At 46.3% G+C, this 15,000-nt stretch overlaps 1 protein-coding gene across 4 annotated transcripts in view; it reads left to right on the top strand.

The window, feature by feature from the left end:
• The window catches only part of gata3 (GATA binding protein 3), a 14,741-nt gene extending 2,242 nt beyond the window's left edge, over positions 1-12,499 (top strand). The window contains exons 2-5 of one of the 4 annotated variants that reach the window (XM_063217296.1): positions 560-1,093; positions 4,583-4,623; positions 7,117-7,242; positions 11,643-12,499. In XM_063217296.1, coding sequence (XP_063073366.1) covers positions 560-1,093; positions 4,583-4,623; positions 7,117-7,242; positions 11,643-11,921 — 980 coding nt within the window. In that variant the 3' untranslated portion in view covers positions 11,922-12,499. Of the gene's footprint in view, positions 1-559; positions 1,094-4,366; positions 4,513-4,582; positions 4,624-7,116; positions 7,243-11,642 lie in introns of all 4 variants that reach the window. The other 3 variants (XM_063217297.1, XM_063217295.1, XM_063217294.1) reach the window with 3 other exon arrangements.
• Positions 12,500-15,000: the final 2,501 nt, after the last annotated feature.

The following is a 15,000-nucleotide window of genomic DNA, read 5'->3' as shown; positions in this document are numbered from 1 at the left end:
CTAGAGTTTCGGTGCTTCAGCTGGGCTTGAACCTGGTTGTTGTTTTTATGTCTGAATAGAATCGAAAGTTGTCTGTTGGCTGGCGCTGTCTATTAAGTAGGCCTATCCACCAATCTGAAACTCCAGAGGTGTCTACACAAATGTAAATTGTGTGGTTGGTTTTGACGGGCTGTGAACACGGACAGTACACACACGTGGTGTAGCCTACGTGGTGTCATCACACAAATAGAAAAACAAGTTGATCCGGCTTTGCTTTTCACTAATTGTCAACGCAACTCTACTTCGTAGAATTTGCTCTAGCCTAGCAAAAGTGTGTCAGTGGCAGTGGCTGTAGCAGCAGCAGCAGCAGCAGCACGCATTGAAACTCGACGGCCATCTAGATATTATCAGGGCTGTGACTAAGTTCTGAAATGCTCGTCGCACACGTAGGGCCTTGCCTGGCCCTGTCATCACATTGAAAATCATTAGCAGAGTATACCGCTGCAGTGCACGGACGAGAAAGCTGCACAGGCTTGCCGTAATCAAGCTTTCCCCTCCCCTCCTTGTTTTGTATTCACAGGTAGTCAAGTATGTCGCCCGTCCCTGCTCCACGGTTCTCTGCCCTGGCTCGACGGCAGCAAAGGCATCGGGCCTCATCACAGTACCTCGCCATGGAACTTGAGCCCTTTCCCCAAGACATCGCTGCACCACGGCTCGCCGGGGGCCTTGCCCGTCTACCCCCCATCCTCGTCCTCCTCGCTGTCCGCTGGCCACTCCAGTCCGCACCTCTTCACCTTCCCCCCGACTCCACCCAAAGACGTGTCCCCGGACCCCGGCATGTCCGCTACGGGCTCGGGCAGCTCGGTGCGGCCGGAGGATAAAGAGTGCATTAAGTACCAGGTGTCCCTGGCCGAGAGCATGAAACTGGAGTCGGCCCACGGCCGAAGCATGGCGTCTATCGGAGCGGGAGCCTCTTCCGCCCACCACCCCATCGCCACTTACCCCTCCTATGTGTCCGATTATGGCCCCGGTCTCTTCCCACCCAGTAGCCTCATAGGTGGGTCTACTTCTAGTTATGGTTCCAAAACAAGACCAAAAACAAGGTCCTCTTCAGGTAGGCGTGAGTTTTATATTCATATATCTAATTCATTCCTAAAACCATAAAGCTGTGTTTGGAAAATAATACCCAGGAAAGAAAGAAAAGAAAAAAACATGAATAAATTACCCTTAGTCTCTTTATGAGGAAAAAAAGGTTGAGCCTGAATTACCATGAGATGATGTGCTTACTACAGCATGTGCATAAGGCAAACAGCACATCCACCACCATCCTCAGGCACTTTCAATACACAAAGAGCCTCCCATGTTAGCCCATGCAATCACAGCACGCAGAGAGTGAGGCAGAGGCCTTAGCTAGCTTAACTAACCACAATGAGGGCTGGTAGACAAACACTGGCTGGCTGGATGGCTGGATGGCTGGCATCTTAGCCTACCCACTGCTTGACTGCCATAACCCCTGGCATTGATGGCACGGAGGAGATATGGACCCAAAACACCCAACCATCATCCATATGGCTATACCAGGCCAGTACGCGAACGCAATATAGCCCGCAGTGAAATTACAAAATATGCCACCAGAAGTGGATATATCAGGCGGTGATAGTTAACCTAAATATTATAATTTATAGGCTATTCAAGATTAAATATGTCTTGGGATTCATAACAAGCCTACCCAAAATGTTACCTATGACTAAAAGCGCCAAGTGAATTTAATGGCCATTTGATGGCCCTTTTTTACACAAGATATTTTCAAAAACATTTTTATTCATCTCTCTTAGAGGCCTCTCTGGACAAAAAAAATAAATCATTTTAGCCAATAAAACCCATATTCCATGCTGAGATTTTCTCCTACTGTCCGTATAGCCTACTTTGGACACAATGCCATTTTTAATTTTTAAGAGCATTTGATCACATTATATTTAATGTTGTCGCATTTCCCGAATGCACAAAAAGGGTAGGAATTAAGTCCAAGAAATTATTTAAAAGAAGAAAAAAATCACAGATCTGTGCGGATGAGCACTTCGGTTGCTCTAAGCCTCAACAGCAATAAAAGAGGGGGGCTCCCCCAGTTTTTTTCCCCCTCCAACAGAACTATTTTTCTCAGCGCACAGTTCTATCGTTGGCTTGCTCAGTGCATGCATGCCCCGTCTCTTGCAGCGCGTTTATATGTTTAAGCTAATCCAATTATTTTCAGACTGCTGCACGCGACAGTTGCATTGTTTATTCAGCGCTCAGAACCACTGATAGAGTCCGGATGTGCCCGGGATCGCGAGGAATAACGAAACGAAGCCTGCGAGCCCTGGCCAGGGGGGGTCACGGCCGTGGCGGAATGTTATCAAAACACTGTAATTATTTCAAAAGGTCATTACGTCACCGCAGCCAAGCCAGAAGAGGCAGGCTCTATATCGGTAATACGATTAGAAAAAAGGCAATGCTATTGTGCATCATATGCCAGCATTAGGAACAGATTAAAATAAAACACCACATGCCTATTTATGAGATTTGTATCAATAATACATTTAAGACAGCGAGGTTAAGGTCCATTGGCCCTCCTCATCTTTCCCTTTTCACTCTGTATCTTGCTGTCAGACTATCTCTTTGTTTATACCTTCTCATATTATCCTCCCCATTCCTGCTGTCTTTTGAGCAGTGTGATCTGTTAATAACGATGCTAAACGATATGGAATCAGTGCTGGTATAAACTGTGCTGGTGCACATTTTTTAACAGGTAGCCAACGCGCCTTTCAATATATTTGTCAAAGGTTTGGAAGTGTAGCCTACTCGACTTCCACCGTTTAGAAAAAAAGACCTTTGATTTCTCGGCTCCATACAGCTGTGTGTGTGTGTGTGTGTGTGTGTGTGTGTGTGTGTGTGTGTGTGTGTGTGTGTGTGTGTGTGTGTGTGTGTGTGTGTGTGTGTGTGTGTGTGTGCGCGTGCGTGCGTGAGTGCGTGCGTGCTGCGCGCATCAGGCCTGTCAGTGGGGTGACGCATAGCTGCATGAGGTCACACACACACACACACACACACACACACACACACACACACACACACACACACACACACACACACACACACACACACGGGAGGGGGGGGGCGGACGGAAGCACGGATGTGTGCAAACTCTGCGCCATTCTGAGCGCCTCCTCCGCGCGCCGTACGCGGCGTTGAAGCTGGCTGGCTGGCTGGCTGGCAGTGTAGGCTTGGCTGGCTTGCGTGGGATATATAACAAGGCCGCCCGGTTCGCTGCGCAGTGCAGTGCAGTGCCGTGCCGTGGGAGCTCAGCAGCTCTCGGGTCAACGGTGCATGCTGCTGAGTAGGCTACGCGACCGGCATGGTCCAGCTGAGCAGTAGGTTAGCCTAATGCTGGTAGTTTCAATCCGCAAAATTTAAACAGACGTTTAAAAAAAATAATAATCTGAAAATAGTTCTGAAACTGTGTCGTCATTAGCAGAATAGTAGCGTAAACATCCAATGGAATATTACCAATAAAGTGATATAAAATATCATCATTACGCTCAATCAAATGCAGTGTTGTGTATATGGCATGGAAGGCTCTTTGTAAAATATAGGGTTTCATAATACAGGGAAATCCGATTCCAGTATAGGCCTATGTAGCCTAAATGGTGTTGTGCCTGTGCCATCATCCCACATCCATGGTGAATTTATGCTTACAAAAAATGTTAATAAATGTGTTTATGGATCAGGGAGGAATGGTAATCAGGAAGCATAGCCCTCAATCTGCCTCTCTAATCGGCCATGATGAGCATGTACAGTACGGTGAAGGCAGATCTGATGCGATAATCACAATTTAATCAACAGCAAGGCAATTAACGCTTGATGATATTTTCCACCATTGTGCACAATTATTATTATTATTATTATTATTATTATTATTATTATTATTATTATTATTATTATCTATTGTTGTTATTGTTGTTGTTGGTTATATGGTGTGTTTAAAAAATGAATAGTCATGGTTGCACATGTAATCCTAATTTAGCCCTCTGCAATGCAGAATGATCGTGTCTTGAACTGAACTGTGACTGTCTTGACTGCCAAACTGAATATTTTGAACCATACAGATATGATATGTGAATTAAGCATGCACAGGTGTGAAAGCCTTGCAAAAGGTGTGTGTGTGTGTGTGTGTGTGTGTGTGTGTGTGTGTGTGTGTGTGTGTGTGTGTGTGTGTGTGTGTGTGTGTGTGTGTGTGTTATGCATGTGCATGTCTATAGCTATGTGTTGTGTACTGTTATGTTATGTGGAAAGGATACCCCCCTTAAGGTTTGCTACAAGCGCCCGTGTGTTGTGATGTCTTTTGATTTCACAGAAGGTAGAGAGTGTGTTAACTGCGGAGCCACATCCACACCACTGTGGCGGCGGGACGGCACGGGCCACTATTTGTGTAACGCCTGCGGCCTGTATCACAAGATGAACGGGCAGAATAGGCCGCTGATCAAGCCCAAGCGACGGCTGGTATGTGTCCACTCTTCTCAAGCGCACTGTCATTGATGACGCCTCCGTCTCTCTGTCTTTCTCTACCCAGGAAGAAGTGTTAGCTGCAGGAAACTGACTCGCCAAGTGCAGGTCTCAAATCTTTTAGATACTGCAGTACTGATCATATTGTTATTATTGTTATTATTATTGTTATTATTATTATTATTATTATTATTATGAACCAGCTGTCATCCATACCATATTTATTTTATTTTTGTATTTTTCTTACCTTACCCTACTTGCTTTACCGCATTTTATGAAGTCATGTAGCAGCATGTAGAAGAAGAAAGGAGGAGTGAAAAAGTGAAGTAAAAAAAAATGTAAAATGGCTGACAAACACTAGGCCATTTCCCATCGAAGCAAACGAAAAAAAAAACTATCATGGCAATTCATCGCTGACATGATTGCAGACATTTTTAATCCTCGAATATGTCAACAAGGACGTCGCTATAGTGGCATCGGTTGTCTCCAAAAGAGCCCGCTTTGAAGTTAGTCTCGTGCCTGTAATGAAGGACATTCTTCCCTTGACGGTTGCGTGAGGTGCCTGTACTGGACCCCAGTAGGGAAACCCCCTTCAACTAAAAGCTCTCTCTCTCTCTCTCTCTCTCTCTCTCTCTCTCTCTCTCTCTCTCTCTCTCTCTCTCTCTCTCTCTCTCTCATACACGGCCACGCAGCGCTCTTTCTCAAACTGTAAGAAAGGGGAAACTCTAAGCATGGAAACGGTCACTGTGTTGCTATTTTGGCAAACGGTTCAACCTCTCTCTTTCAGTCCCTCCATCCTTCTCTCTTTCTTTTTACTCTCTTTCACTTACTCGCTCCCCTTTATTCTCTCTCTCTCTCTCTCTCTCTCTCTCTCTCTCTCTCTCTCTCTCTCTCTCTCTCTCTCTCTCTAATGTGAAAACCCGACTTCCCAGGAAAAAGCTGCCGGATATCTGACCGGCACTGATAAGTCCTTTTTCACAACATCGCGCGCTTCCCTCAGCCTAAACATGAAGGCAGCTCGCGACGAGGGGGACTGGAGGGAAAGCTCGCTCGCGCGCATGTGTTGAGGGCAAGCAGGAGTCAGGACAAGAGATTGTTCTTTTCACGGCCCAGGGAATCACCTCTACACTACCCACACACAAGCGTGCATGGTGGAGGGAAAAAAGAAGGGAGGGAGAAAGAGAGCGAAGAAACGAGAGGAGAAGAAAAGGGGAGTGAGAAACGCGAGGAAAAAAATAGGCATGCTTAGAATATTTAAGGAATTTGACCGCTTTAAAAATCAGTCTGTTCTTTTATAATTTAAAAAAAATAATGCAACCCTTTTTCTTCTATGGCGCAATTGTTGTTAAAACATTGTTTAAAAGCAACATTATGTTGCTGGTACGGGGACCTTTTTTCGTTCCCCTCCAAGTAGAGTAGGCCTAATTACTCCATCAGAAGTGAAAAGTGCCGCTCAGGGAGAGAAATACCAGCGCTTTCATTGTTTATGGTAGTGTGGCCCGAAGTCATCACGCCCATCGATTACTTCATAGATTATACCGTCAAGGACACACACACACGGACGCACACATACACACACCGCCACACACAGGCACACACGCACGCTTCTCACTCTGGGCTAATTGGCATTCTATGGGTGCCTCCACTCAGGAGAAATAATAGGCTGCCTATTTGTCGCACCTGTCCGTTTGTCAGGGTAATCTCCGACGTTATCGCCATTTAATGCAGTTTTATTACCCACCCTTTGAAATACACTCGCCTTTCTTTCTTCGCCCCACCAACCCCATCTCACACTTTCATCTTTTAACGTGTTTGCCTTTTTTGCCTATGAGTTGTGCCCATGCTTCTAATTGGGTTCTATTTTTTTCCTGAAATGTTCAAACGAGAATATTATAAGCGAATGTTTTGCATTTGTGATTGTTAAATAACAGAGTGAAAGAAAGAAATGAGTGTTGCACATGTAGAATTAACCAACCATTTGCTGTGACTGTCAGCTGTATTATTTGGGGAAGAAAGAGAGGATGGGGGTGTAGTATGGTGGGGTTAAACCATTTTCTAAGCCATTAAAAGGTGAATGAGGAACTGGGTGCGGGTTTAATTGAATAAGCTGTCAGGTTGATATTTAAACACGCTCGCAGTCCCAGACTAGACACTGTTGGTACTGTTAGAGGCGCACTTAGACGTTTTAACGGGGCAGATTTCGACGGGGACTAATGGCCGAGTCTTAAGCCCCGGCTTTCATGTGTATTTTGTAAATGTTTACGTTAGCGAGGGCATGGCGCGGCAGAACGCTATATTTAGCGACACGTCAAAGCTGCTCTGTGATGGAATTTCTTTCTTGGGCTTCATTTTAAACTTCCCAGAGAGAGAGAGGGGGGGGGAGGATATGTTTATAGCCAACATTGCTTGCATGATATGTCAAGGGACGCAACAGTTAGACTAGTCTAGGTGAGATCTGGTGTAAAATGGCATGGCGTGGCGAAGTAATTGACGTATCTCTCTCTCTCTCGCTCTCTCTCTCTCTCTCTCTCTCTCTCTCTCTCTCTCTCTCTCTCTCTCTCTCTCTCTCTCTCATCACTTCCATCCATTGCTCCTCCACAGTCTGCAGCCAGGCGAGCAGGGACCTCGTGCGCAAACTGTCAGACGACCACGACGACGCTGTGGCGAAGGAACGCCAACGGAGACCCTGTCTGCAACGCGTGCGGCCTCTACTACAAACTGCACAATGTAAGTTAAACAGCTGCCATAGACTTACGGTGAGACATGTCATTACTTATATTAGCATGTCCAACCATCGCCGTTTAAGTTTCTCCTCCTCGACATTTTATTTTGTGTTTTTCCCCTCATTCAGAACAGAACTGTTTGAGAATGTAAATTTCTCAACAGTCAGTTCCCGCTTCTTTACGCACCGTCGCAGGTCATGCCCATTGGTCTGTTAAAAAAGCCTAGGCCTAGTAATTACTATAATGCCTCCAAATTACAGTCACAAGTGCCAGGCTAGCTCTTTCTTACAGATACATTTATTCAAACAGCTTTCATTTTTTTATTACTATATTTTTTATTGTCATGTTTTTTTTTCTCACAATATGCTTCAAAGACATGCAGGCTCTGCTACAGATACACTACCCTGAAGTCAATCATCCCATCAATGTGATAAAGAAAAAAGATTTGATGGTGTGTTTTTGAAATATACGAATAACAATATTAGTAGGCCTAAGCCTACTACTCCTACTACTACTAGGCTCTAAAAATAATACATGGGTCCAAAAAATACAAGCATATTCATTGTGATTGTAGAAATATTGCAAGGAGTATGACATACGGACAAATGGCTGCTGATCAGTCTATATAATGACAACAAAGATAATAAGGATGATAAAAAATATTGGGGCTTATACGTAAACTAAATATACAGTATATATAAATATGTTTTTTGCAACCTGAAAATCAGATTCTAAATATACCGTGACCCCTGTCAACCATCCTCATGACATTCCTGGCCTTGTCACGCAAACGCAGACAGTGCCGCCGCCGCCGCGACTAAATCATTTTCCCATGTTGCTCTTGGGCAGAGTCCCGGCTGTGTAGTCGTCTCTGCCGAAGCCAAGAAGCTCCCCCCCCGCTCCAGCGCCAGCCCCCCCCAAAAAAATACCCCATCATCTTCGTCTGGCGTCCGCCTTCGTTCGCCCCCATCTAACCACCCCCTACTGGGGTTATCAGAGAAAATAATAATATTTCCCCGCTCCCTGATATCATTTCAACTGACCCAGGGCCAAGGGGGTAATTGCGAAATTAGTTTGTTTTGGTAAACTCTGGTGTTCTGTAGGGGCCTGCGTGCTTTGAAGGAAATTCCACATCTCGCACGGCAAATTATACAAAACCTAACCGTTTTTTTTGTTTTGTTTATTTGGCATCATCTGTGCCTCACACATTTCAACGGATGGGGTACACATAAGTACATGTAGGCCTATACAAGCGGTCAATACGAAACACACACACACACAAACACACACCAACCCAAAATAGGATACATACTGTATGCAAAAACACATTCACATATACACACGCTCTTGTGCCCCCCAACACACACACTCACTGTGCACCAAGGTGTGAATTTAACTGTATCGCCCTACTCTGAATACACTGTCAGACGCTCCTCAGAGGTGAGACAGGACAGGCTTGCGGTCCCTGTGTAGTGGTTACTGTGAGTGTGTGTGTGTGTGTGTGTGTGTGTGTGTGTGTGTGTGTGTGTGTGTGTGTATGTCTGTGTGTGTGTACATGCATATGTGTGTGTGCATGTGTGCGCGTGCTCTCTGTCTCCTTATAATGGTCAATGAGGGTGGGGAGGGGGATGCAAAGGTTTCAGCTTCAAACCCCACATCAAAGATACGTAGTAGCTTCATGAACTTTGTTCCTTGTGTGTGTGTGTGTGTGTGTGTGCGCGTGTGAAACAAAGCTTGTTTCAGTCTGTATTTAAATGTGTGAAGACACTTCTTCTAGCCGCCCCCCAGCATACACATGTTCACATACTCTTTGACCACACACACACACACACACAGTCGCGCACACACGCGCACACACACACACACACACACACACACACACACACACACACACACACACACACACACACACACACACACACACACACACACATAGTGGAACCACAAGGCGGTTGTACAAAGGTGACAGGCGCTATATTGAACACACAGGCCAGAGTTTTAAGATGTACACCATGACTCAACAATAGACGTTAAGGACACACGCACACGCACACACATACACACACGCACGCACACACACATGGATATACTGTATAGATGTATACGTAGAATAGGTAGAATGAAAGTAGCAGACAGAGAGAGAGAGAGAGAGAGAGAGAGAGAGAGAGAGAGAGAGAGAGAGAGAGAGAGAGAGAGAGAGAGAGAGAGTTTGTGTGCTACTGTATGGGCAGACAGACTAATACAAATGAGAAGGTCAAAGGGAAGTGAGAAAGACTGAGAGAAGAGTAGGCAGAGAGAGAGAAAGAAAGAATGAAAGAAAGAAGGAAGGAAAGAAAGACAAAGAAGGACAGAGAGAGGGAGTGAGAAGTACGTAGGAGAGAGAGAGATGAAGGGATAGGTAGGGGACAGAGAGAGAGAGAGAGAGAGAGAGAGAGAGAGGGAGGACAAATGCATTCCACGACATAGAGGAAAAGATGTACAGAAAGTCTGAGGCAGATGTGTATGAGGCATAGAGAAAGGAGGGAGAGGAGAGATGGTGCACGGTACCGCCATGAGGCAAGAATGACATGCCAGAGAGAGAGAGAGAGAGAAGGGGGGGGGTGTAGAATTAAAGAAGAACTGACATTTCAAGTCAAAGAAGACAGGAGAAGTGCCGAAGAAGAAAAGAGAGGAGGAAGACAGAGAAAGGTGAAGGAGAAAGACATGAAGAGCTTGAGGGATTGATAGAACAAATGACAGCGAGAGAAGAGAGAGGGAAGGAGAGAGAGAGAGAGAGAGAGAGAGACAGCGAGAGAGGGAGAGAGAGAGCGGCAGAGAGAGTTTGGAGGAATTCAGGGGTTGGGGTACACAGAGACTGAGAGAGGAGAGGAGGGGTGGATGAGAGGAGTGAGTGATGGAGTGAAAGAGAGCGAGAGAGGGATGTGTATGGAGGAATGGAGAGGTGGAAGGAGCCTGCTGGCTTGGCTTGGCGTGCTTCAGTAGTGCTGAGCTGTGGTGTGTGCATGGAGCTCGGTGTGTGTGTCTGGCATGGTGTTGGTGTGGTTTTTATAAGGAACTGGTGTGTGTGTGTGTGTGTGTGTGTGTGTGTGTGTGTGTGTGTGTGTGTGTGTGTGTGTGTGTGTGTGTGTGTGTGTGTGTGTGTGCGAGTATGTGGTGACGTGCTTGGAGCAGGCTGTGTGTTTGTGTGGGACTGTGTGCATGCTGTTCTGTTGTGGTGTGTGTTCATCTTCAGCAATGTGTTCATCCGTGTGTGTGTGCGTACGTGCGTGTGTGTGCGTGTGTGTGTTAGTGTGTGTGTGTTATGGTGTGGTGTGCTCGGGGCATGGTGCCCATGGCTGTGCTGTGCTGGGCTAGGATGGGTGGATGGATGGGTGGATGGGTGCTTGTTGGCAGGGCAAGGTCTGGGGTTTCACGCCTTGGCAAGCGATGCCCAGGCAGGAAGGCAGGCAGGCAGGCAGGCACACACACACACACACACACACACACACACACACACACACACACACACACACACACACACACACACACACACACGGGCAGGCACACTAGGCTACTGGCTACTGGCTAGCCAGAGGGAATCGGCTTCTAAATCCAGGCCCATGCCCAGGCCACCTGACACACGGCACGCAGCCCTCTGACACACACACACACACACACACACACACATACACACACACACACACACACACACACATGCACACACATTCCACACGCTTACATGCACGCACACATATTGTACGCTGCACACTCACGCTTGCAGATACACACACACACACACACACGCGCGCGCACTACACACATATGGATGTGGACGCACACAAATTTATACTTGCATGCACACTTAGGTTACACTAATTTTCACACGTCCACATACGTACCTCACATGCAGCCACGCACACATGCGTGGGCATGTGTTGAGAGATACTAAGACACATACACAAACTCATTTACACACCCACATTTGCACACACACACCCACACACATACACACACACACACACATACACACACACACACATACACACACACACACACACACACACACATAGCCAAGTGCAAACTTCCTCCGTCATACCACAGTCCAAAAACTCCCGTCGGTATTTCATCCTTTGATCTTTGTCTTTTACCGCGGTCGCTACAAAATGTGAAAAACCCCAAAAAATGAGAAAGCCGATCATGTAGCATCTCATGCATTGACTTTGCTTTGAAAGAACACAAACCACGCACCTCATCATTTTGTATAATCATTTATTTGACTGTTTGATCTCAATAGCAATATCATCAAAGCAACCAGAGGCTAACCATATTTATCTCTCTTTTTCCCCTTCTTTCTCCCGCCTCTTCCTGTCTTCTCTCCTGTCTCGCGATTGGCTGCCCCCCCCGCTGCTGTCCCGCCCCAATCAGATCAACCGGCCACTCACGATGAAGAAGGAGGGCATCCAGACCCGCAACAGGAAGATGTCCAGCAAGTCGAAGAAGAGCAAAAAATCCCACGACAGCATGGAGGACTTCGGCAAGTCGCTGATGGAGAAGGGCAGCTCCTTTAGCCCCGCCTCGCTCTCCCGCCACATGTCCTCCTTCCCGCCTTTCTCCCACTCGGGTCACATGCTCACCACGCCCACGCCCATGCACCCCTCCTTCGCCCCGCACCACCCCTCCAGCATGGTCACGGCCATGGGGTGAAAAAAAAACGAAAACACAAAAACAAAAGAAGAAGGGGTGACTGACGGCGGTTGGTGGATGAATATACGTACATTACATACAGATACACACACACACACACACACACACACACACACACACACACACACACACACACACACACACACACACACACACACACACACACACACACACACACACACACACACACACACACACAGGAGCAGACATGGGTAGCAGACATACAGTACATTACAGTACAGTACAGTACATGTACGGCTTATGACCACACACTGCACGTGTGTCCACGTATGTGTGCGGATGTGTGCACACGCAGAGAGGCACACATATACACATGCAGGCATTCTTACATGCATACACACAAAGTATACACACGTAAAAACACACACACACACACACACACATTCTCCTCTGGGGCCTCATGCAAAACATTTTTTGCCGAAACCATCACCAAATGACAGACGAACGAAAACATCGAGAACTGAAATGATGACATCTGACTGGAGAGGGCGAGGACGAGAGGGAGTGGAGAGAGAGAAAGAAAGAAGCATAAGGGCGAAAAAGAGGAGAGCGGAGGAGTGGAGGGCGGATGGACAGACTGTGAGCGAGGGATCCAACACCACCTCCCTTCTCTCCCTCCCTCTCTCCTTCTATTGCTGGTGTTGAGATGAGACTAGACGTCCCGCTTTGGAAAAAGAAAGAAAAGAAAAGAAAAGAGAAAAAAAACAACAAACAAACCTTCTGTGACCTCTTGAACTTTGACCTCCTTCTTCAGCGTCTTTTGAGAAGAGTGAATGGACGAGTGAATTACATAAAAGGACAGACACACAAAAAATATACAAGAAAGAGGAGAGGAGAAAAAAAGGACAACAAAAAAACTCCACACCTCTTTCGCCTCCCTCACCAAACCTTCCTGCCTGCCTTGTTTGACACTCGCATACACACACATGCACGCAAGTACACGTACGTACACACACACACACAACGGTCTGGCCGTAGGAGAAGCTGAACTTTAAGTGACACACATGGCCCTGACCAAGACTAACAGACACACACACGCACACACACATGCACACACACACATGCACACATGCAGACAGCTACGAATGGTCTTCACCAAGCTCTGCAAGAGTACCCCCAGTGAGTGACGGGGTATGACAAAAAGACTTTTGAAAGAAAAGAGGTACTGGTGGATGAGAAGAAGAGACAGAAAAAGAGAGGAATGGAGAGAGAAAGAGAGAGAAACGAAAAGACTACTGCTTGGTTCCAATACTTGCCCCCTCAAGCCCCAACGAGCCCCCAACCCCCAATCTATTTCGTTAAGTCCCTCTCCAACCATTCGGACTTGACTGTTTGCTCTTGCTCTCTCCCCGCACACAGCCTCAACCCCCTGCCCCCCCCCCCTACCCCCCCCCCCCCCCCCACACACACACACCTTATGTACAGAAGCCATTTTCTCATCAAGAAACCGAAGATTCTGACCTCGATACACACACACACACACATACACACGCACACACACACACACACACACACACAAATACACAAACTTGTGTCCCCATTGATGGGGGATACTCAGTATGCTCAAACACCCCCCCTCCCCCAACCTCGCTGTGAAATAGGGATGCCACAAGGAAAATGAACTTTGAATATATTTGTACAAATTGTATGAAATACATCACATTTAATGAAGACTTTTTAATTAAAAATGGAGAAAAAAGTTAACATTGCATAAATATTGCCCGAGGGCAGCTAAATGATAAGGGTACGTTTTCTGATGAGAGAGACAGAAGGAGGAGGAAGAGAAGAGGAAAAAGAGAGATGGGTGGATAGAGAAAGAGAATGAGGAGAGGAATAAAAGTGAGAGCAAGCGGGGGAAGAAAAGACAGCTAAACGGAACGAGTGAATAGTTAGCGGAGGCTATGCCTTTCTGTCTGTTGGCTGCTGCTGCGGACCTAGCGAAGCTGTCCATCTGCAAGCAGCTGTTTTAAGAGTGTGATATATACGTCTCGGCCAATTGGTTTGTGTTCACACATACGTAGTACACTTACACACACACCACACACAGACACACACACACACGCATAGACACACACACACACACACACACACGCACACACACACACATACACAAACTGCTCCGCTGAGAAATTCTTCTTCTGCCCCACCCTCACCCCACCCCGCCCCACCTTGCCCCCCTTTCCTCCAGATTATATGCATTGTGAAATACGTCTCTCTGTATTTGTTATTTGTATGTATAATTCAGAGTACCAAAAAACATGAAAGAAACAAAGATGTAGAATTATTTCTCTATGTCATGCGGACTGAATGGGTGTACAAATTTATTATTATTAATCACTAGTGTAAAAAAAACAAAACAGACTGCTTTTTTTGTTTCGTAATTTTTTTCCCTCTCTCTTTGAAAATAATAAACTAGTTTAATCTGTTGACATCAAACATTGGTGCTTGTGAAAGACCTTTTGTGTTATTTTTTCGTCTCATGTTGGGGTTTTGCGGGCGTGTGCGCGACTGTGTGTGTGTGTGTGTGTGTGTGTGTGTCTGTGTCTGTGTCTGTGTCTGTGTCTGTCCCCAGAAGTGAGAAAAATATGTTTTGAGAAGCCTTGTGTGTGGCTATGTGTTTGTGGCCACTCATGTACTCTAATGTGTGTGTGTGTGTGTGTGTGTGTGTGTGTGTGTGTGGTTTCTTCAGCATTCTCTCTAAACACACTTGCTCGCCACTGTTAAACAGGAAAGTCAGAAATAAACTTTGACTTTGACTGTGTGAGAGGAGCTTTGTGTTAAAAAAAATCACTCTCCTGCACGCACCTCCGTACCCCCATTTCCCTCCTGCCCTCCCAATCTAGTAATGTGACCTGTACAGCACCCTGTCTAACTAGTAGCCTACCTTATAGTACATACGTGTATACTGGCCTCTAAATTAACACCAGTCAACTGCCCAAATGCAGGTGAAATTTCAGTTTGGCTTATAGAAAATACCAATTCATCAGTCACTTTGACCAATTAGTGAGTGTGTGTTTGGCTAGTAAGATAAACATCTACAAATGCTGATTTAGAGCCC

The sequence above is a fragment of the Engraulis encrasicolus genome, chromosome 15 (genome assembly GCF_034702125.1).
Source record: "Engraulis encrasicolus isolate BLACKSEA-1 chromosome 15, IST_EnEncr_1.0, whole genome shotgun sequence".
NCBI classification, from domain to species: domain Eukaryota; kingdom Metazoa; phylum Chordata; class Actinopteri; order Clupeiformes; family Engraulidae; genus Engraulis; species Engraulis encrasicolus.
Note: the sequence above shows the minus strand (reverse complement) of the source record. Positions and strands in the feature narration are given on the sequence as shown.